This window comes from Vidua macroura, chromosome 23 (assembly GCF_024509145.1).
Source record: "Vidua macroura isolate BioBank_ID:100142 chromosome 23, ASM2450914v1, whole genome shotgun sequence".
In the NCBI taxonomy this organism is placed as follows: Eukaryota; Metazoa; Chordata; class Aves; order Passeriformes; family Viduidae; genus Vidua; species Vidua macroura.
This window is the reverse complement of record NC_071593.1, coordinates 7,271,981-7,295,389: the sequence shown is the minus strand read 5'-3', so window position 1 is coordinate 7,295,389 and position 23,409 is coordinate 7,271,981. Positions and strand designations below refer to the sequence as shown.

General features: G+C 57.2%; 1 protein-coding gene across 3 annotated transcripts; it reads left to right on the top strand.

Moving 5' to 3' along the window:
- The first annotated feature begins 1,409 nt into the window (after positions 1 to 1,409).
- PLEKHN1 (pleckstrin homology domain containing N1) lies at positions 1,410 to 22,325 on the top strand. Of its 3 annotated transcripts, XM_053997850.1 has the most exons (15): positions 1,410 to 1,529; positions 3,046 to 3,145; positions 7,077 to 7,223; positions 7,516 to 7,596; positions 8,704 to 8,791; positions 10,292 to 10,416; positions 10,966 to 11,115; positions 12,483 to 12,563; positions 14,973 to 15,042; positions 15,316 to 15,473; positions 15,996 to 16,190; positions 16,948 to 17,190; positions 19,050 to 19,247; positions 20,124 to 20,172; positions 20,715 to 22,325. In XM_053997850.1, exons 1-15 carry the CDS (start codon positions 1,450 to 1,452, stop codon positions 20,885 to 20,887), a joined length of 1,938 nt encoding a protein of 645 aa, XP_053853825.1. In that variant the 5' UTR covers positions 1,410 to 1,449; the 3' UTR covers positions 20,888 to 22,325. The 3 variants fall into 3 exon arrangements, with proteins under 3 accessions (XP_053853825.1, XP_053853824.1, XP_053853826.1); XM_053997849.1 differs by lacking the exon at positions 1,410 to 1,529 and having other exon boundaries at positions 2,813 to 3,145; XM_053997851.1 differs by lacking the exons at positions 1,410 to 1,529; positions 19,050 to 19,247 and having other exon boundaries at positions 2,813 to 3,145.
- The last annotated feature ends 1,084 nt before the right edge of the window (positions 22,326 to 23,409 follow it).

Here is a 23,409-nt window from a genome sequence, read left to right as displayed (position 1 = left end):
ATTCTCCAGGAAAACCTCCCAAAATAACCCGTAGATTTGTCACACCACATCCTTTATGGTGTTTCTTACATCACTGTTATTTATGTTCATTAAATCTGATTTTTTTTCAAACATGCCATCAATTCAATTAGTTTTGACAAGATCTGATTTCCACAGCCCCGTGTTGATTTGTATTAATTATATTCTCCTCCTGTAATTCTCAAAGTTAATCCAACTCCCTCACAGCTGTTACATCATTTTCCCAGGAATTACTGTCAACTGGCAACCCCATAATTACTGGGGTGGTTTTTTACCCATGGAAACACTGATATCCCTGTTAAATTATGCAATTTCTTTGCAAATTCCTTGGTCCTGCTAGACTGAATTGCAACAGTGACTCAAGCCCTTTGTGTTCAGCTCTTTCAAACTTTCTGACGTGAATTCTCTCTATTCTTTGATCCAGAGCATTCATTTTGTGTTTACTTCTAAGCAGCCACCTGAAAATAAAAAGGGTTTCTCGTTCCCTATGGGTGTAATTCCGTTTTTTTTTTTTTTAGCACAGAAATATTGAGTCTGCATTTACCTTTTGTCATTAACTTCTCATTTTTATTGTTTATATTTCCATGCAGTGAGGCACTCACAGCACAGTCAGGAATCTTCAGTTTGCTTTCTTTTAAAGCATTTATTCTACAAATATTCTTTTTTTGCTGCTCATGCACATCTGCTTTCGCTCTTTGCTCCCTTGATCCATTTCCCACCATTCCTAGATTTTGATTAGTGTCCCGTTTGATATTTTTTCCCATTTATTTTTATATTTTTAATATAATATAATTTTATATTATATTTTTAACCCCACTGGGAAGGGGGAACCCTTTGGAGCCCTTCAACCCCGGGGATTTTTGTTAATGCTTAAACAACAACCACCAACTTTATCTCGCTGCATCCTTATCTCCACCCGTACGGTGGTCGAATTCCATTTTGGAAAACGCTCCGGAATGGGTTTCTGGGCAGAATTCCTTTTGGAAAAACGCTCCAGGATGGGTTTCTGGGCAAAATTCCTTTTGGGAAAACGCTCCAGGATGGGTTTCTGGGCAGAATTCCTTTTGGAAAAACGCTGCGGGATGGGTTTCAGGGCAGAATTCCTTTTGGGAAAACGCTCCAGGATGGGTTTCTGGGCAGAATTCCTTTAGGGAGAACGCTGCGGGATGGGTTTCTGGGCAGAATTCCTTTAGGGAGAACGCTGCGGGATGGGTTTCTGGGCGGCCGCAGCTCCCGGCCGCCGGTGGCTCGGGAATGCCGGCGGCTCGGGGTGAATTCCCAGGAACAGGTACCTGGCCCGCCCCTCCCAGCCCGCGGGGCGGGAGCGAGGGGCAGGATCGGCTTTGGGCTCTGCCCACACCCACTCGAGTCCCGGCGGGCGGAGAGGAGCGGCCGGGAGCGATCCCGCAGCGATCCCACAGCGATCCCGGCATGGGGAACATCGCCTGCGTCCCGCAGGCTCCCGGCGGCTTCAGGAACTCCTTCCGAAGGAAACCCTCGCTGAAGAAGGAGTGAGTAACCCCCTCCGGCTCTGGGATGCGGGAGCGGGGCTGGATCTCCTGCGGGAACTCTCCCGGCGGGGATTTCCTATTTATTTCCCGGAGGTTTTGGGAGTGCTGGGCACTGCCAGACCCCGGGACCAGCTCGCCCCGAGTGCCTGGGATGGAATTCTCAGCCGGCAGGGAACACCAGCCTTAGGGAGAAGTGCTGCTGAGTTAATTTTTGTTTGGGTAATTAAGCTTCCTCCAGCGGGACAGGGTGCAGAACACCTGATATTCCCTGTTTTCCCTTGTGAGTGTTCTTATTCACAGTTGTGGTACTGTTGTGAGAAAACAACATTCCCGCTCCTCAGGCTTTAGGGAAAAAGACCCAAATCCCATCACCCCGCTGCAGATTTGTGTTTGTAAACCCAAAGGAGGAGCAGCAGAAAATCTCCGTGAAATCCTTTGGGGATTTGGGTGCTGGGCTGGCCAGGGCAGAGCTCAGGTACCATGGCCGTGGGTGGCTGTCCCAAAATAGGGACAGCAAGGGAATGCACTGCAGCTTCCCAGCTTTCCCACTGCTCCCATCAGCACGGCCAGAGCTGGAAAAGAGCTCTGGAGGGAACCAGGTGATTCCTCATGAACCTGTCTGTGTTGGGTTCAGTGTCAGGGCTGTGCCAAAACCCCCCAAAACTCTGCCAGGCTGAGGGGTTTCTGCTTGAAAGGAGACCCTGAGCTGTCCCCTTGGTGTCCTGTGCTGCCAGGGGCAAACCTGAGGAGTTCCTGTGGGATAAAAGAGAGGGGATCCCTCAGGAGTTTGGGGTAAAAGAGAGGGGATCCCTCAGGAGTTTGGGGTAAAAGAGAGGGGATCCCTTGGGGTGTTTGGGGGTAAAAGAGAGGGGATCCCTTGGGTTATTTGGGCTCTGGGGATCTCACATCAGGGTGCTGTGGTGGAGCAACCAAGCCCCAGAGCTCCTGCTGTCCCACTGACTCCCAGCTTCCCACGCTCGTGGGGATTCTCCTGGTTTTCTGCTGCAATCTGAGGAAGTCCCAGCAGTTCCCAGCAGCACCAGTGGCTGCCTGGCACTGGTGTGCACCCAGGGAGAAACTGGGAGTGGGAGGGAAGGCAGGGGGAAGCCACCAAGGCAGAAATGAGCCCTCCCTGTGAATATCTGCCTGTGGATCTGTGCGGATCCATCCCCACTCCAGGGGCTCTGCAGGAGCTGGGTTTGGTTTTTGTGTTCTGCCATGGAACATCCGGGCCCTGTGCTCATTTGGGGGCACAGATGAGCAAAGATGATCATTTGGCTGAACAAAGAGCTGTAAAAAAAGCAGAAGAACCCCAACAAATGCAGCAAAACCCCATTCCAGTTCTCCAAGGCTTTGTCAGCCCTGGCTGGGCTGGGATGACTCGAAAGCTTGTGACAAATTGCTTGCTTGGTGTCGTGGCTTCCTTATTTCTGGGCAGGATTCACCGTGCCTCAGCCTGGATCTGTGTTTCCATGTGTGTTTTGGTTTTTTGTTTTTTTTCCCCTTCCCTCTGTAGACAAAATGGCAAGAAAAAGCTGCCCAGCTTCTTTGGGATAGATGGAGGCCAGGAGAGAGACACGACCACGGACAAAATCCTGCAGTATATTCCAGCCAAGGCAAGTCCAACCCTCCAACCCCCTCCCCACTGCTCCAGGGGTTTATTCCCACCCACCCCGAGCACAGCATTTGGGTTTGGGTCTGGGGGCAGCAGCAGCCCTGTCCCGAGGAGATGCCAGGAAGGGATGAGCCCCTCCCAGCAGCTGGGTCCCCGTGCAGGTGTGGAGGGGACCTGGCTCAGCCAGGGGTGCTGCTGGGAGCCCAGCAGGGACACGGGGACATGGGGACATCTCCCCCACACCTTTCCTCTGGGTTCTTTTGTTTCTGGGTCGCCTGCGAGGGAAGGGAAAACCTGAGCGAGCTTTGGCAGGTGGGATGATTCATTCCCACGCCGCAGTGAGACGGAGCAGGAGCGGATTAGCCAGGAGCCTGGGAAGGGAATCAGGAAGGGCAGGGCTGCCCCGGGCACGGCCCAGCCTTGTGGCCACATGGCCCCGTTCCAGCGCTGCTGGGGAAAGCAGAGGGGAGCCAGCAGCCCCCGAGGCTTTGGTGGGTCCCGCTGGGTGGGCCGGGGGTGTGGGTGGAATTTTGGGAGCATTTGGGCTGTGCTGGGCGTTCATCAATCCCGGCTGTGTGCACGTGGGGAAGGGGAAACTGAGGCACGGCCTCAGTGCTAGGCAGAGGGAATTGCAGGGAAGGCTCCCCGTGGGAATCAGCTGGATCCAAAAGGATCAGGCAGCAAAAAACAGGCCCCAGATGGATCCTGGATTCTTCCCTGGGGAAGTAGGATGAGCTGTCAGAGTCAGAGGGTCCTGGGGGAGGAATCCTGGCAGAGGTCACTGGGAGATGCTCATCTGGGAACCGCAGGGAGTGCGGGATCTCTCCAGGGATGGAAGGAAGGAGGGTGGAGCAGGTTTGCAGCCCTTACCCTCGCCTGGGGCAGAGGGGATGCAAACTCCGGGCTCAGCCACAAGCTCCCTGTGTGGCCTGGAGGAAGCCTGGGCTTTGCCCCTCTCTCCCTGCTGCGTTTTTGGCAGCAGCAGCAGCTGCAGGGCCGGCTCAGAGCCGAGCTGCCAGCACAGGGCAACCTCAGAGGAGATGGCATCGCCCACTCCTGACCACGACAGGCCACCTGGGACGGGGCAGGTGACATCCCTGCACCCTCTGGCACCCCCAGCAGCCCCTGCCCTGATTCCCACAGCCCCCAGTGACAGCCGGGGGGAGGATGTGCCCCAGGAGCCGCTCATTTGGTGTTTTTCCCATGAAACAGCAGCTCCTGGAGCCCCGGGCGAGCTGAGCTCTTCCTGCTGCTGATTCACCGCGGGGCTCGGGGGCTGCAGGGGCCGAGCAGTTAATGAGTAACTCGTTCTACCTGTAGGATGAGAACATGTCAGGGCACTTGCACCTCGGGAGGAACCGGGTTTGCAAGGATCGGCGGTGCCTGGGAGCCAGCGGGAGCGCTGGGATAACGGGAATGGCCGGGATGGGGCTGGAGGAGGGCGCAGAGCCCAGCCTGGGGAGGATTCCGGAGGGGAGGAAAACGCCAGACCCCTTTAGCTTTGGCTGAGGCATCCCCATGGTGTGGGAGCTGGAAGGGCAGCAGATTGCAGGGGTGTGATCCCGTTTTTCCACGGCCTTGGAGCTGCTCCTGTGCTCAGCCATTACATCCATCTCCTCGGGCTCACTGCCACCCCTGCCAGGCTTGCTTGGGTGAGGGAACTATTCCACACGAGTGGCTGTGGAAGCTCTCCCTCTCCCTCCTGCCCGCGGGAGGATCCCTCTGGAAGCTCTTTCCCAACGCTGCTGCTGCATTCCCAGCTCCCAGACTTCTTTCTCTTCTCAGTGCCTTGTTCATTCCTGGGAAATTTGGCTGCAGCAGCAGTGCCCCGGCAGCTGGTGGCTGGTGCTGTTCCTTATCTCCGAGCCCATGATTTTATCACTTCACCCTCTCCCCACTCCCAGGTGCTGCTGGTGCCCTTATCCTGTGTTTTGTTATTGCTGTACCCGTGACCAGCTGCTCTTTGCTCTGCATTTGTGACACAAATACCATTTTTCCTACGCTGAGCTGCCCCAGTGAGACATTTACTGGGCACGCAGTGTGTTCCCTAAATTCTGTTCCACAGCTGGGAAATTGGAGGGAGGATTTCAGCAGGAAAGGGTTAACTCATGTCCTAAAATCAACACTCCAAATTCAGCGAGGCCCTGGAAGGAGCCCTGTGCTCTGCAGGTGAAAGGGTCCTGACCACTTTTGGCTCCATTCCCAGCTTCATTCCCAGTTCCCTGGCTCCATTCCTGGTTCCCCAGCTCCATTCCCATTCCCCAGCTCCATTCCCAGCTCCATTCCCAGTTCCCCAGCTCCATTCCCATTCCCCAGCTCCATTCCCAGCTCCATTCCCAGTTCCCCAGCTCCATTCCCATTCCCCAGCTCCATTCCCAGCTCCATTCCCATTCCCAGCTCCATTCCCATTCCCCAGCTCCATTCCCAGCTCCATTCCCAGTTCCCCAGCTCCATTCCCATTCCCCAGCTCCATTCCCAGCTCCATTCCCAGTTCCCCAGCTCCATTCCCATTCCCCAGCTCCATTCCCAGCTCCATTCCCATTCCCAGCTCCATTCCCATTCCCAGCTCCATTCCCATTCCCCAGCTCCATTCCCAGCTCCATTCCCATTCCCCAGCCCCATTCCCAGCCCCATTCCCGTTCCCAGCTCCATTCCCATTCCCCAGCCCCATTCCCAGCCCCATTCCCGTTCCCAGCTCCATTCCCATTCCCCAGCCCCATTCCCAGCCCCATTCCCGTTCCCAGCTCCATTCCCATTCCCAGCTCCATTCCCATTCCCCAGCTCCATTCCCATTCCCCAGCCCCATTCCCAGCCCCATTCCCGTTCCCAGCTCCATTCCCATTCCCCAGCCCCATTCCCGGCCCCATTCCCGGTTCCCCGGGCTGTCTGGAGCAGGCTGACCCCATGCCAGAGGGGTGAGTCACAGAGGGGCCCCGCAGGACAGAGCTGGGTGTCCGTGGAGTGGCTCCTCATCCTCATCCATCACGGGCACGCGCAGCTGTCCTGGCACGGCCCAGCGGGAACGGGATCGGGAATGGGGTCAGGAACGGGCACAGCAGGAATGGGGACGTGCTGGGAGTGTCACCAGCCCTGCTGAACCCCAGGGAACCACTGCAAACCTCCCCTGGCCCAGCCGGTTTTGGCTTGGAATGAATTCCCAGAGCCTGCATGTGCTCAGCCAAGCTCAGGTGCAGGCGGGTGTGGAGCTGAGGGGATCAGTGCTCAGTGCCCTTCCCTCCTCCCCAAGGACACCAGCCAGCCCCCAGGAACCCAAGGGTTCTTCCCAGAAAAACAGCAGGAAGAGCTTTATCCCCCCAGGTGGGGAGAAGTGAGGGGTGTGGGGTTGTGCTCCTGCACAGAGGGAAGAATTCCCATAGAAGCAGGAAATCAGGGAAGCCCCCAGCCCTGAGTGCTGCCTCCTCTCCTCAGCCCTGGCTCTCCTGTGGTGCTTCCTGTAGCTTTTCCAGGCTTTTTGAAGGGACAAAAATCTGCCGTGCAGCTGCTTTTGTGGCTCTGCCCCAAAACTGTCTGGCAGCCAGAACCCAGAGAAAGCGAGGGATCTGAGTGGGACCCGAGCTGGGAGAGCTGAGGGATCCAGGTGGAACCAGAACAGAGGAAACCTTTCCACTCCCCCCCATGGAAGGCACACTCAGGATGCACTGGGATGGTTTTTCTGTTGAGCTGGGGCACCCTGAAAGTGAAATGTGCCTCTGCCCCCCCTTTTCCAGCCCAGAAACCCCAGCTTTAGGTCAGGATCTCCTCACAGGCTCCCAGCAGCAACCGAGCCCCGGCCCCACGTTGGCAAGGAGACCCAACAACAAACAGCCCATCCTGGGCACCTGCCCAGGGCGCCTTTCCCAGGAATCCCTGCTGGGAAGATGTTCTGGGAATGTCTCCTCCTCCAGCTCTGATCTGCTTTTCCCTCGGTACAGATTATTCAGAAGCAGGAAAACCAGAAGGAAAACTTGGACCAGAGGTTCCCCAGCCTATTCAAGAAGGGCCGAAGGAAAACGGTTGTCAGGAATTTGGGCAAAATTATTTATTACTCCAAGGTCAAGTTTAAGTTCCAGCACTGCCAGGTAAACCTGAGGCATCTCTTTGTGGGGGTTTCTGTGCCCAGGGACGTGGAGTAATGGGGAAGGGAGGAGTAATTCTGGGAAATGGGATCCTGGAGAATTCCCTGGGCTGCTCTGGGCACTGCCACGTGGTGCCCACCTGCTCCCATCCCTGTGGGCACCTGGGACACTTCCATCAGCACAGATGTGGCCCCTGGAAAAGCTTTTCCATGCCTGTGATGCAGAGGGAGGCTGGGAGGTGTCCTGAGATGACCCCAAATGTGTCCTGAGATAACCCAAACTCTCCCTTCTGCAGGAGGTCAACAGCTGCTTCCTGGAGCTGTTCCAGTCCTACCTGTACTTCCAGTCCACGGGTCCCAACGGCCTCACCTACCAGGTAGGGCCTCACCTGGGCCAGCTGGGCTTTGGGCACTGTGGCCACGCTGGGGGCACCGGGCAGGCAAACTCCGGCAGATGTCCCCCAAGTCCCTTCCCGGGGATGCCAAACTCCAAAAGGGTGTTTTGTCCCAAAGCCTGACCCCAGAGCAGCTCAGGGTCACCTGGGCCAGGGGTGAAGGAGCCCAGGGACAGGCAGGAGCAGGTGGGAGGTGACCTGGAGCCACCTTTGTGCTGAGCAGCAGGCACAGGGAGCTGAGCCTTGGGAAACCCCAAATCCCCCCGGCCTTGGTGCCCATGGGGGACTAGGGGGAGTTCTCCATCTGCAGCATGGGCTTTTCCAACATTAATTATTCTGTGGGAGAAGGGGGGAAGAGAAAGCTGAGCCTCGGGGAGCTCTGCTGGCAAACCACTCATGAATCTTTTAACCTGGTGGTGCTGGGGAGTTGCAAATAATGAATGAACTGTTCTGCACCACAGCCAAACAGCCACAGCTGTGAAACAACAAGCCCTGAATGTTCTCTTCCTCCACACAACTGAGGAACTAAAACTGAGCATGTTTGGGAGGTGATTGTAAAATTAGTTCCTCTTAGAAATGATTAATTAGCCTTTAAGTGACTTGAGGTTGGTGTAAAACATCAGGAAAACCTCTCCAGTCACCCCCAAGGCAGCCTTCAACTGAAAATTCCCATGTCAGGAGACAAACAAGATCTCAAACTCTCCTGACTCCTTTAGAAACAGCTCCTGAGTTTATTAATTGTGGAGGAATTAACAAGGAATTAATGTGCCCAAAGGCATTAGAGCCATTAGCATCTTTTATGGTGGTTGTTTAGGGAGCCCAGAAGAGGGAGGACAAAGTTGTCACCTGTTCCTGGGCTTTAGCAGAGTGGGAATCTGAGCATGCAGAGTCTGGGAACTGGACAGCTCAATTTTCCTTTAGGGCCAGTCCCGTTTTCTGCCTTTCTCCTGTTAAATCCCCATTGTTTTGCTGAGGTTTCTCTTAAAATGGAAAGAGAAAAAACCCTGTGGAATATAAAGATCCTCCTCAGCGTGGCAGAGGATTGCTGCAGGATGGAGCCCAAAAGTAACCCCTGCTCTCCTTCCCCAGGGGCTGCTGCCTCTGAAGGAGCTGGAGGTGCGTGAGCTGGGGGCTGGGCAGAGCCCCGGGCAGCAGGACCACGCTTTCCACATCTCAGGTGGGTCTGTGGGGCTGCTGGGCTCAGGGAGCCCAGGGAGGGGGACTGGGATGGGTCTGCTCCCCGTCCCAGCCCCGGGGAGCACCCCCAGAGCTGCTGCCACAGTCCCGGGCGTGTGCCAGGAGTTCCTTTCCTCATTTTCTCTTCCTTCTGGGCCCTGTTTGCATGTGGCAATGGGTGATGCCCTCGGGGTGTGCCCGGGGGTGAGGGTCGTGCCCTGGCAGCACGGTTCCTGCTGGCTTTGATTTGCATTTATAATTGGTGTGGATGCCCAGGGAATGCCCCGAGAGCAGCATCACACCGGGAAACCAAGGGAAGAGGAAACAGGAGAGCTCCAGAGCCACAGACACGTGGATGCCCAGAAAATGCGTGACACCAAATTGCTGTCATGGGTTTGGAGTCACTCCGGAGTCTCTGCCCCGGCTCCCCACCTCAGCTTTGTTTACCCTGCATTTCCTGCAAGACAGATGCACTTCAAAGGCTCAGTGAAACGTTGTTTATAAATAATGCAGGAATTAGGGCACTAAAGATAGCACAGAAGGGCAAAGTCCTGTGTGGGCTTATCTGGGTACCTCCAAGTCCCACGGAGGCAGATCCTTCTGAGCCTGCAGCAAGCAGGGTTTGATATGGGCCGAGTGGTAAATTATTAATCACAACATCCACTCTGCATCCTGCCAGGAATGGTTATTGCCCTCAGCAGGCTGTGCTGGGAGCAGGTAGCAGAGGGTGTGGGAGGCTGTGCTCATGCCCTGAGACGAGTGAGAGCTGGAAACTCTAAAATCAACAAGCTGCAGGGCTGTCCCTCCCTCCGAGGGGATGTCTGGAGTCATCCTCAGCTTGGCTGGCACGGGTTAGATTCGGTGAGGCAATAAATAAACAAACAGTGCCAGAAAGCTACTGGTGTTCTCCGTCTGGAGAGCCAAGCTGCAACTGGGAGATAACACGGGGCTTTCTGCTGAGGGAGCAGCACCTTGGGACAGTCCCTGCCCACAGAGAGGCTTCCCACAAACTGCTGGGGGGGGGTTGAAAGCTGAAATCCACCTCTGGAGGTCAGGCTTGGCTTTTGGGATGACTTTGGGATTTGTTCTTGGCCCGGTTCGGGGTTAAAAAGTGTCTGGTGCTCAGGGCTTGGTGTGTCTGAGAAGGGGCTGGAGCAGTCTGGGAAGGCTGATGTGACAAAAGGGTGGCAGGGAGGGCTGGAGGGGGGTGGCAGCAGGGCAGGGGTGTCCCCACGCCCCGAGGAGGGCTGTGCAGGGTGACAGCTCTGCCATGAGGACTCGAGGGGGGTGGCAGCAGGGCAGGGATGTCCCCACACCCCGAGGAGGGCTGTGCAGGGTGGCAGCTCTGCCACGAGGACTCGAGGGAGGTGGCAGCAGATCTCTGGTGTCCCCACACCCCGAGGAGGGCTGTGCAGGGTCACAGCTCTGCCAGCTGGCTCCCGATGGATGCTGCCACCCCTGCCCGGCTCTGCTCCGCTCACCCTGGCTCTCCCACCCCCAGGGCCCCTGCTGAACCCCCTGGTGGTGTTCTGCCCGTCCGAGGCTGAGCTGAAGCAGTGGCTGTACCACCTGGAGAAGCAGATCCAGCTCTGTGGAGGGAGCCTGGCCCTGCCCCTGCTGTCCCAGGTGGGTGTCCCACATCCGTGTCCCACTGCTGTCTCAAGCTGGGACACGGGTGGATTCCCTCTGGGGGGCTTTGATGGGGAAAAAAAGGTGCAAAAAGAGCCTGCAAGAGGGGTCTGAGAGCCATTGGCAGGGGGGATGTGCTGGAAGGAAGAGCTGCCACCCACGGGTGCCACCAGCAGCACAACCTCCATGGGGTCAGAGCTTGGGGCTGCCTCAGAGGAGCTCTCACGCTTTTGGGTGCTTGTGCAACCACCCAGAGCTTGCAAAACATCAGGAGGAGGAGGCTGAAGCCTAGAAAACAGATAAATTGTCTCTCCCAGTCTCTGAGGGTGTTTTAATTCCCTCCCCACTTGTCAAACAGAAATATCCCCCTTGGAAAGGCATTTCCAGGTGATGCTCGGTGTAGAGAATGACAATCCTTTCCCAGCTGGAACACTGCCTCCTGCCCAGATTTATCTATTCTTTCCTGCTCCTGCCACACCAAAAACGTGTCCCCAGGTGGGGCGGGCGGTGGCTGAAGGCCGGGTGGTCAGTGTGTGCTGTCCCTAGAGCGGCTGGACGCAGAGCGCCGGGGGCAAGGAGGAGCTGCGCTGGTCCGTGCAGAACCTGCCCGTGCAGGACTGGAGAGGGACCCAGCGGGAATCCCTGGGAGAAATCCTCTGCGTGTCCAAGGTGAAGCTCCAGCACCTGCCCTTCCAGGTAGGACACGGCTCTGGGGAGGGATGGAGGGAGGGATGGATGATGGATGATGGATGGATGGATGATGGATGGATGGATGGATGGATGGATGGATGATGGATGGATGATGGATGGATGGATGATGGATGGATGGATGATGGATGGATGGATGGATGGGTGATGGATGGATGATGGATGGATGGATGATGGATGGATGGATGATGGATGGATGGATGGATGGATGGATGGGGGATGGATGGATGGATGGATGGATGGATGGATGGATGGATGGATGGATGATGGATGGATGATGGATGGATGGATGATGGATGGATGGATGGATGGATGGATGGATGGATGGATGATGGATGGATGGGGGATGGAGGGATGGATCCATGGAGGGATGGATGGATGATGGATGGATGGATGGATGGATGGATGGGTGATGGATGGATGGATGGATGGGTGATGGATGGATGATGGATGGATGGATGATGGATGGATGGATGATGGATGGATGGATGGATGGGTGATGGATGGATGATGGATGGATGGATGATGGATGGATGGATGATGGATGGATGGATGGATGGATGGATGGGGGATGGATGGATGGATGGATGGATGGATGGATGGATGGATGGATGATGGATGGATGATGGATGGATGGATGGATGATGGATGGATGGATGATGGATGGATGGATGATGGATGGATGGATGGATGGATGGATGGATGATGGATGGATGGGGGATGGAGGGATGGATCCATGGAGGGATGGATGGATGATGGATGGATGGATGGATGGATGGATGGGTGATGGATGGATGATGGATGGATGGATGATGGATGGATGGATGATGGATGGATGGATGGATGGGTGATGGATGGATGATGGATGGATGGATGATGGATGGATGGGTGATGGATGGATGGGTGATGGATGGATGATGGATGGATGGATGATGGATGGATGATGGATGGATGGATGATGGATGGATGGATGGATGGATGGATGGGGGATGGATGGATGGATGGATGGATGGATGGATGGATGGATGGATGATGGATGGATGATGGATGGATGGATGGATGATGGATGGATGGATGATGGATGGATGGGGGATGGAGGGATGGATCCATGGAGGGATGGATCCATGGAGGGATGGATGGATGGAGTCACTGGTGCAGGCTCCATCTCTGAGCAGAGGGAAGCAGCCTGGCCCTTCCCAAATCCATCTCCCAGCACAGGGAACAGCTCAGCTCAGCTCAGCTGTTCCCAGAGCCCTGGCCCCAGGCTGCTGTCAGCAGGACAAAGCCCAGGGCTCCCCAGCTCTGAGCCCTGGCTGTTCCCAGGGATCCAACCCTCTCCCTGTCTGCTTCCCAAGGAGCAGCACGACCGGCTCCTGGTGCTCTACCCCTCCACGCTGGTGATCATGTCCGAGGAGCCCAGTGGCCTCTGTTTCAAGGTGAGCTCCTCTCGGAGCATCCTGCTGCTCTCCACCTGCATTCCCTGTGCTCCTGGTGTCCCTCCCGTGCCAGCTGGCAGGGAGCAGGCTCAGGGATGGTGCAAGATCCCTTCCCATGAGAAACACCTTGCACTCCTCCAGCAGCCCAGGGGGAAGGAGCTGCCTGCCAAGGAGTCTCTGGGAGGAGGAGGAGGAGGAGGAGGAGGAGGAGGGAGGCTGTGCTGGCAGGGAGCCCGGCCCTCCTGCTGCAGACAGGAGCTGGCACGGCCCCAGAGTGCCCCTCAGGGGGCTTTGCCCCCCAGGCTCTGTGCCACGGGACCACTTTGGAGCTGGGAGCAGCCTGGCAGCACAGCTGATCCTGTGGGGAAGGGCACAGGAGGGGAGGGGAGGGGAGGGGAGGGGAGGGGAGGGGAGGGGAGGGGAGGGGAGGGGAGGGGAGGGGAGGGGGGGGAGGGGAGGGGAGGGGAGGGGAGGGGAGGCTGCTGCTGGTGCAGCGCTGGCAGCGTTCTCCCTCTGCGGGAGCAGAAGGGACAGCAGGGACAGGGAGGCATCCCGAGGGATGCCAGAGCAGCTCCTCTGCTGTGTCTGCCTGTGGGAGCAGTGCTGGAGCCTCAGCGCAGGCAGGCAGTGGCACTGAGCAGTCAGAATGGCCCTAAAATCAACCAGTGACATCCCCGGTGGCACTTGGGGACACAGCTGCGTGGGAGCACGGCTCTGCTGGTTAATGGCTGGGCTCCGTGGTGCTCGAGGGCCTCTCTGCCCTTCCCTTCCTGTGATTCTGTGATCTCGAGCATCGTTTGATGGCTCACTCAGAGCTCTCTGCTCCTCCTGTGCTGGAACAAATGTGCCAAAAGGAGCGGTGACCTGTCTGTGACCCCGGAGCTGCTGCTCTGCTGCATCCCTGAGTCACCGAGCCAGGGACAAACAACCCTGCGGAGCTGCAGGGCTGTGAAATGCACCGTGAACCCCCCGGGGCCCTGCTCCGCGCGGCTCCACATCCTGCAGAACGCTTTTATTGTTATCGCTGGGAAGAGCATCTCCCGGGAGGAGGGCCATGGGCAGGCAGAGCTCTCCCCACCCCAGAGCAGCTCTGGACGGCGTTTTCCAGCAGCTGGGACACGCCCCAGGCACAGCCTGGTTTCGGGAATGTGCTGTGTGCAGCTCCTGGGAATGGGGCACCACGCAAGGGGGCCTGGGCTGGGCTCTCCCATGAGCTCATCTCTTTTGAAACCCTAAACCTGCCCCGTGCGATGTTCCCTTCCCAGGCGATGCTCCCTTCCCACGGTGCCGGAGCCGCGCTCCCGGCGCTGATTCAGCAGCCTGTGACAGGAACCTGCTCTTCCACAGGCGTGTCAGGGCACGGGAGCCTCCTCCGGGGCTGCTGCACTTCCCTTGCCCGCAGTTCTGTTCTGTTCTGCAGCTTCACAGCGACCACAGGAGCTGCCCCTGCCAAGGGTGTGGGGCAGGGAAGGGGCTGGGATGGGGCTCACCCCAATCCTCCAGTGGGAAAAGGCCCTGGGCAAGGTGGAAACCAGCAAGGGGGAGCGGCTGGCGGGGCTGGAGTTATCTGTGGGATGTTGGTGAGCTTCCCGAGGTGGGACTTTATCCAGGGGGTGTCTCTGTGAAGGGGAGGATGGAGCACCATCCTGGGGGCAGGGATCCTGCTGGGATGTGCAGGAGGCAGCAGGAATCTCACTGGGATGTGCAGGAGGCAGCAGGAATCTCACTGGGATGTGCAGAAGGCAGGAATCCTGCTGGGATGTGCAGGAGGCAGCAGGAATCTCACTGGGATGTGCAGAAGGCAGGAATCCTGCTGGGATGTGCAGGATGTGGGAATCTCACTGGGATGTGCAGAAGGCAGCAGGAATCCCACTGGGATGTGCAGGATGTGGGAATCTCACTGGGATGTGCAGGAGGCAGCAGGAATCCCACTGGGATGTGCAGAAGGCAGGAATCCTGCTGGGATGTGCAGGAGGCAGCAGGAATCTCACTGGGATGTGCAGAAGGCAGGAATCCTGCTGGGATGTGCAGGATGTGGGAATCTCACTGGGATGTGCAGGAGGCAGGAATCCTGCTGGGATGTGCAGGAGGCAGGAATCTCACTGGGATGTGCAGGAGGCAGCAGGAATCTCACTGGGATGTGCAGGAGGCAGGAATCCCACTGGGATGTGCAGGAGGCAGGAATCCTGCTGGGATGTGCAGGAGGCAGCAGGAATCCCACTGGGATGTGCAGGACGTGGGAATCCCACTGGGATGTGCAGGAGGCAGCAATCCCGCTGGGATTCTCCCTGCAGGAGCAGACTGTGGCTGCCCAGGTGCCCGCAGAGGCTGCACCCCAGAGCTGTGCCCCATGGCACGGACAGGAGCTCTGCTGGCTCCGTGATCCCAGCCCTGCCCCTCTCTCCACAGGGAGAGCTCCCCCTCAACGCCATCCAGGTGCTTTTTGAGGAGAATGACAAAACCTCCTTTTTAATCGAAGGTGGGTGTCCGGCACGGGGGTGGGGAGGACCCGGCACAGCCACGGGGGGCTCGGGGGTGCGGCGGGGGCACCCTCCCGGTGGGCAGCCAGGCTTCCTGAACTGCCCCGCTGGGAAATTTGGGATGCTCTGTGTCCTGGCAGGAGAGCAGCACCAAGGGCAGAGCATTCCCCGCACCAGCGCCTCCCGATCCCGTGGAATGCGGGTTGGGATGGAGCAGGGGCATTCCCGAGGGGTCCGGCCCGGGATCAGCAGTGGGGGGGATGTTTTTCCAGGCCGACTGATAAACTCCATCCGGGTGACCTGTCCCAGCTACCAGGACTACCAGGAGTGGCTCTACTGCCTCAAAACCGCGCAGTTCCGAAACGCTGACTCCTCCCTCTCGGGCTCCGAGAGCTTCTCTGTGGGGTCAAAGCCGCCACACCCCAGCCAGGTACGGGATGCTGGAGCTTTGGGTGGGAACCCACGGCTGTCCCACCTGTGTGACGCTCCGGTGACACAACAGGCTCTGCTCGAAGCTGCCAGCACGCTGCTGATCCCCGGGGATTATTTCAATAATTATTTATTATTTTTAAATTATTTAAATTATTAATACAGGGCATTATACAGGAAAAAAAAAAAAAAAAAGACATTGAATTCCTTCAAAAGCAGAGGGTGGACACGGCCTGTGACAGGGCTGGGCAGTGAGGCACTGGCACAAGGACAGGGATGGGTTTTGGACTCCATGATCCCTGTGGGTCCCTTCCAAGTTGGGATATTCTGTGATTCTTGCCAGGAACGGGTTACCCATCTGCCAGCTGGGATGGGCACCCTTTTCCTGCTGCTCATTTTCCTCTCCCACCCCAAAACCAGCACATCCCACACCCCAGGCACAGCCACCGGGCTGCTGCTGGCCATGGGGACACAGCCCAGAGCCCGAGGGCTGTGTCCCAGCGATGTCCTTGTCCCCGTGCAGTTCACCAGCAGCGGGAGAGGATCCCTCAGCTCTGACGGCCGCACGAACTCCTGGGCGTCCGGAGGGAGAGTGACCACGCTGACCCAGCTGTCCCAGACCAGCGGCTCCCTGCCCGACGGCCACTCCTTCCTGCTGACCCCCGAGGGCCGGCTGCTCGAGGAGCCCCTCTCCCCTGGCTACTCCCAGCCTCTCCATGTGAGTGAACCCCAAAAGCAGCCTGGGGTGCCTGTGGGGAGCCCCTGGGCTGGGGCTGGACGCTGCCTTGGCTGCTGGCAGCGTTTGCTGTGGGGTTGGAGCAAATCCTGGCCTGCAGCCTGGGCTTGTCCTGGCTCAGCTTGGTCAGGGAAAAGGCTGCTGAGGGATCCCAGTTCCCGTCCCAGTCCCATCCCAGTCCTAGTTCCAGTTCCAGTCCCATCCCAGTTCCAGTTCCAGTCCAATCCCAGTCCTAGTTCCAGTCCCAGTCCCATCCCAGTTCTAGTTCCAGTCTCATTCTAGTCCTAGTCCTATCCCAGTTCCAGTCCCATCCCAGTCTCATTTCCAGTCCCATCCCAGTTCCAGTCCCATCCCAGTTTCAGTTCCAGTTCCAGTCCCATCCCATTTCCAGTCCCATCCCAGTCTCATTTCCAGTCCCATCCCAGTTCCAGTCCCAGTTCCAGTCCCATCCCAGTCTTCTGCCCTGTACTAGAGCTTTTGGGGATTACAAAAGATTACAAAAGGGCAAACAGAAGGTTCAAAGGCTGGGAAATCCCAAAATAAAAGCTGCAGGGGGGTGGAGGTGATGGCCAGGCAGGGTTTTTGCTCTGCCCCAGGGCAGGAATCACACACCCGGGGGTGGCAGAGCTGTGGGGCAGGGCCCAGGGCAGGACCCTGGCAATTCCCAAGCCCGGAGTGATGCCCGTGTGCATTCCCAGCCCGAGGAGAGCCAGCTCCAGGGTCTGTCCTCTCATTGCAGAGCCTGGCACAGCCCAGCTGGCCCAGCTCAGGGCTGCCCACGCAGGAGCTGCGCAGGGGGAACAGCGCCAGGAAATCCAAGGGCAAGAGCAGCGGGCAGCAGCTGCCCCAGGACGGGGAGAGGAGCGTCTGCAGCCTCATCCCCGAAAACCCCAAGGGAGAGACGCAGTCCCCGCTGTACCACGAGCCCTACTCAGCACACGGCTCCCAGCAGCACCCCCTGGCACAGCTGGAGCTGGGCAGGGTAAGGGAGGGGTGGGCACGGGATCAGGATGGGTGTGGGATGGGGATGGGGGAGGGATGGGGATGGATTGAGATGGATTGGGATGGGGATGTGGGGTGGGGATGGATGTGGGATGGAAATGGAGGTGAGGTCAGGATGGATTTAGGGTCAGGAGGGATGTAGGATGGGGATGGATGTGGGATGGAAATGGAGGTGGGATCAGGATGGATTTAGGGTCAGGAGGGATGTAGGATGGGGATGGAGGTGGGATGGAAATGGAGGTGGGATCAGGATGGATTTAGGGTCAGGAGTGATGTAGGATGGGGATGGAGGTGGGATGGAAATGGAGGTGGGATGGAGATGGATGGGGATGAGGGATGGATGGGGGATAGGGCTGGATGTGGGATCAGGATGGATGTAGGATCAGGACGGATGTAGGATGAGGCTGGATGCAGGATGGGGATGGATCCTCCTGCCTGGGAAAAGCAAGGTTCAGCTTTCCCTGCTGGTGCTGCTGGCAGGGACAGGGGCCTGGCAGGTGCTTCAGAGCAGGTGTGAAAGCATTGCCATGGGAAAAGGGGCAGTGGGAGGGAGGCTGCACATGGCAGATGGAGCAATGCCTCCCAGAGCCCTGGGATGTGGGCACCAGCTCCTGAGGCAACCCATGAGTAGGAGGTTATTGCCTCATGGGACACAGCCTCCTCTTCCAAGGGTTTTCCAGCGTGTCCCCATCAGTTTTTTAGTGTGATGCCACTTTCCCAACCCCTCGGTGACTGTTCCTTAAGGAATTCCCCTCCTTGGCCCAGCCAGGAGTCAGCCCCACCACCCCACGTGGATGAGCAGCATTTGGGACTTTATTTGCAGGGCCATTCCCCACTCCAGCCCCTCCTGGGGATGAGCTGCGAGTGCCCTGTCGCTGTTTCCATCCTGCCTTGGGGTTGAACAGACAGAGCTGGGTGGGAATTCAACCCTCAGCAGCTCCCAGCTGCTCCCCCTTTGCACTGATCCCTACACTCCCAGTTCCCCCAGTGCTCCCAGTGGGGCCTCCTGCAGGAGCTCCTGCTGCTTCCAGCTGGCCCTGACTCAGCAGCCGGGCTCCTGCCTCCAGGAGCTGTGCCCGGGGCTATTTCCTTCCCTGCCATCTGAGGAGGGATGGAACCCCCAGAGCTGCACTTTAGGGTGGGGCAGGGCCCAGCAGAGTTCCCTGTGCCCTCCGGCCGGGGCAGGGCAGAGGGGAACTGGTTTCCCCTGTCTGATCACAGGGAGCACATCACAACCACCCCGGGAGGAGGCAGGAACCACCAGACAAAGGCAGGGACCGAGACGTGAGCCAGGCTCCCGAAACTGGAGATGAGTCAGAGCCAGAGCCTGCTCTGGCCACCCCAAAAAACCCCAGCTGTGATAAGGGAGTGCCTGGTAAAGGCCACATTTCTGCCTGTGAGAATCTGATAGGGAAAGGATTCCTGAGTCATCCCCACCCTGGGGTGACCCCCTTCCCTCCAGGGCCCTTCCTGGCTCGTGCCTGGCCTTCTGCAGCCCTTGAGCTGCTTTCATCCTCCTGCCTTCACCTCTGGCCAGCTCCAGCAGGGCTGTGGCTCACGGGGGGGACGAGCCCTGGCCTCTGAGTCCCACCTGAGCAGAACTGGTGGGGAGGGCAGAACCAGCAATCCTTGCTTGGCCTGAATGTGCTGCCAGCAGGGCTGGATTTGGGGTGGGCAGCACCAGGTGGGCAGCACCAGGTGGGCATTTCCCAGCTCTGCACAGCCAGGCTCCAGCCTGGGGCTGGATTTGGGGTGGGCAGCACCAGGTGGGCAGCACCAGGTGGGCATTTCCCAGCTCTGCACAGCCAGGCTCCAACCTGGGGCTGGTTTTTGTTGCAGTTCCTGCAGTGCCACGAGCAGACAGGACCACCCCAGGGGACTGTGCCAGGTCCCCAGCAGCTGTCCCTGGAGCAGTGGCACTGCCAGCCCCTGCCAGGGCACTGCAGGGAGGTGCCCACGGTCCCCATCTACAGCACCCCGGGCACCTCGCGCCGGCTCCAGCCGCGGGCACCGGCCCAGGGCTCCTACCTGGGGGAGGTGAGGCTGGGAACTCCCCTGAGGGGTGCAGGGGACACTTGGGGATGCTGGGGACACTCAGGGGGTGCAGGGGACACTCAGGGGGTGCTGGGGACACTCAGAGGGTGCAGGGGACACTCAGGATATGCAGGGGACACTTGGGGATGCAGGGGACACTCAGGGGGTGCAGGGGACACTCAGAGGGTGCTGGGGACACTCAGGAGATGCAGGGGACACTCAGGGGGTGCAGGGGACACTTGGGGATGCAGGGGACACTCAGGGAGTGCAGGGGACACTCAGGGAGTGCAGGGGACACTCAGAGGGTGCAGGGGACACTCAGAGGGTGCAGGGGACACTCAGGGGGCGCAGGGGACACTCAGGATATGCAGGGGACACTCAGGGGGTGCAGGGGACACTCAGAGGGTGCAGGGGACACTCAGGGGGTGCAGGGGACACTCAGGATATGCAGGGGACGCTCAGGGGGTGCTGGGGACACTCAGAGGGTGCTGGGGGCACTTGGGGATGCAGGGGACACTCAGGATATGCAGGGGACACTCAGGGGGCGCAGGGGACACTCAGGAGTTGCAGGGGACACTCAGGGAGTGCAGGGGACGCTCAGAGGGTGCAGGGGACACTTGGGGATGCAGGGGACACTCAGAGGGTGCAGGGGACACTCAGGAGATGCAGGGGACACTCAGAGGGTGCAGGGGACACTCAGAGGGTGCAGGGGACACTCGGGGGGTGCAGGGGAGCAAAGCTGGGGTCCCATCTTGCCTGGGGTGGTCCCTGCAGGGCCCTGGGCCCTCTGCTCAGCAGGGGTGGGGCCGATGCCCGCCGGGCAGCGTCCCAGGCTGGCACAGCCGTGCCACCCTCAGCACGCCCTCCCTCTGTCCCCAGAGCTCGTCCCTGCCTCAGGAACACCTGGGCCTCGAGCTGCATCCCCCAGGTGAGGCCCCCCATAATAGTAGGAATTACACATTTCTATTTCTATTTCTATTTCTATTTCTATTTCTATTTCTATTTCTATTTATATTTTTATACACACCGAGCTGTACACATCCCTCGCCATTTCCCTGCAGGTGGCCCCTATGACCTGGCAGGCGGCTCCTGCCCCTGTTGGGACTCCACATCCTCCCACAATAATTAAAATTATATTACATTACATATATTTTTTGAATGCCTATATATATACGTATATGTATATGTATCTATAATTTTTTATATATATATATATATATATATATATATATAAAATATATTATATATCATATATTCTATATTCTATATTATATATTCTATATTCTATATTATATATTATATAATATATAATGTTATATGTTACATATACATATATATTCATAATAGTAGGAATTACACATTTCTATTTCTATTTCTATTTCTATTATTTATATTTACATTTACATTTACATTTACATTTACATTTGTATACACACCGAGCTGTACACACCCCTCGCCGTGTCCCTGCAGGTGGCCCCTATGACCTGGCAGACGGCTCCTGCCCCTGCCGGGACTCCGCGTCCTTCCACGACTACGCCGAGCTCCAGAGCTTCCAGAGCGACCTGAGCTACGACAACCTGTGGGAGGCGGAGGAGAAGGAGCCGGGCGGCGCCCGGCGGCCCCCGCAGGTGTTCCAGGTCTGAGGCTGCTCCCGGCACGGAAAAGCCCCGGGCTCTTCTCCCGCCGGGAGGAGCCCTGAGCTCTGCTCTCCACGGCCTGGCAGGTGCGGGGCTCAATCCCTGCCCCAAATCCCAGCGTGGGGCTGAGCAGAGCGGCCCCGGCCTCGGTGGGGCTGGAGGAGCAGCCGTGCCCAGGCTGCAAAGAAAAAAAACCAAAAAAACAAACCAGCTCTGCCCCCTGAAAATCCCGGAGCAAAAAGGGTCAGGCTCCCTCGGTGAAGGGGACTCGGTGTTCAGAGGGAGAACCAAAAAGGTGCCCGGATTAGTCGGATTGCTTTGCACCAGAACCCTCAGCTGGTCCCTGTGGGGATCCCCTGGGAGCAGCCAGAGCGAGCTCTGGAGGCTGCCAGGATGCACAGGGCATCATCCCCCGTCCTGGCAGCTCATGGGATTGTCCTCCTGCGAGATCAGACAGGAGATGGAGAGGAAAAATCCCCAACCAGGTCTGAGCACAGCGGGGTTTGCTTTCCACTTCATGCCAGAAAAGTTCCTTCCTGCCAGGGCTGGCTCCAAACCTGGTGCCAGCAGAAATGCCAGGTGATCTGTGCTCTCAGGTCTTCCCTGCAGAGGAACCCCCAAATCTCCCCAAATCAGGGGATCCCTCCTTTCCTCCCAGCCCTGCCCGTGCCTGGGCTCACCCCAAATGCTGCCTGTGGCTGTCCAGGCAAGGAGGGGAGAAAATCCCCCCCAGGAGAAACTCCAGGACAGCCAAAGTGACCAGAGCAGTGCCAGGGGGGCTGGGGTGTCCCTGATGTCCCTCTGGGCCCCTCCAGAGCCAGGACAGGACACAAACAAGGGACAGAGTCTCAGGGTTGTTCTTTTCCAGCCTCTTAGGCCAGATCCTTTGGAAGGCCAGCAGCAAATCCAAATGTTTTCACCTGAGGCTCTGAGTTCTTAACCTTTGTTCCCTGCAGAGGCTGCAAGTCAAACACAGCAACAAAACCTCTGCTTTGGTTCTTTCTCTGGTGCAACCACAACCATTTGTACTTGAATATCTCTGGTTGTAATTTCGGGTTTTTTCGGGAGGTACCCAACAAAGTTTACATGTAAAGGCTGAGTGGGTTCTGTGTATTTAAATGTAAATGTGGCTGAGTTGAAGAGCTGTTTAATTTTCTAGCTGTGGCTGGTGTTCAGTTCTGTAAAACACCTTCAGGAGTGTGTGGCTTCGGGTCTTGGAGCTGTTGCTGTTTTCTCTCAGGTTTGGTCGGTTTTGGGGAGGATTTGTATCTGATAACACCCAAAAGATTGATTTATTCTGAGCTAAACCGTGCTAGGGGACATCCCAAATGTACTGGGAGGGTCACCAGCATATTTTAACTGACTTGCAACAGCAATGCCTGCAATGACCAAAGGGGGAGATCCCCTTCCTGTTGATATTAAAGTTCCCTGTGGATTTCTGTGAGATTGGACAATCCCAGCGTGCATCCCCTGGGATCATTTCCTTCTCTTTGCCATCCTCTGCTTTGATGGAGGTGAATCTTTGCCCATCACTGCTGCCCTGGGGGCTCTGGGGCCCGTGTCCAGGAGGATTTCCAGACTCCTGAGTGTGTCCAGGAGGATTTCCAGACTCCTGAGTGTGTCCAGGAGGATTTGCAGGCTCCTGAGTGTCTCCAGCTCGGGTCAGGCTCCTTTATCCCTTCATCCTTGGCCAAAGTCTCCCCAGGGTTTGTCAGGACCTGGCTTTGGGTTTTCCCTATTTAGATGTTGGTCCAGGTGAGTTTGTGGCTGTAAAAACTCCCCCTGCTCCTGCTTTTCCTCCAGCACATTTCTCAGCAGGCTCAGGATTTAAAAGCTGGTTTATTTAGAGCAGCACCAGACCTGTCTGGGTTGCACTGAGATGGAAATCCGTACCTGCAAACACACAAAAACCTCTTCAATCCCGACCACTGAGCCCATCCTTCCCCTGGCTGCAGCAGGAATCTTGGATTTCTCTCTGCTCTCTGATTTTTAAGCTACAATTCCAAACTTTATTTTTTTTTCCCTCTCAAAGAATAAACAGCAAAATTTAGGGGAAAAAAATTATTAGAAAGTGAAGCTTGTAACCTGCTCCTTTGGCTTTGGGAGCTGGGAGAAATTCCCTGTGAGACAACACGGGGTGTAGCAAAAGATCAGTCTGTGGCTGTGTTTTTATTATCTTTACCAAAACATTTGACAGCCGAAGTTCGGGGAGGACCCGCCCTCCCTTCCCGAGGATGTTCGGCATCCGCTCCGGGCTCTGAGGAGCAACTCCCCGAGTGCCCTGTGGGTGGGAGAATCCACCAAAATATGCAAGGGCCGGAGCAACTGGAGCTTCTGCCACTTCTGCCTCCGCTCTGCCGGGGCTGGCACAGCACCAACCCCCAAAACCCCTCCGGAGGGCGGCGAAAATTCCGCAGAAACTCCCATGGGAAGCTCTGCTCTGGTTTCAGCAGCCGGAGGTGAAGGGAAGGTCAGAGTGAAGGAAAAAAATCGAGTGAAGAAAAATCCGAGTGAAGAAAAATCCGAGT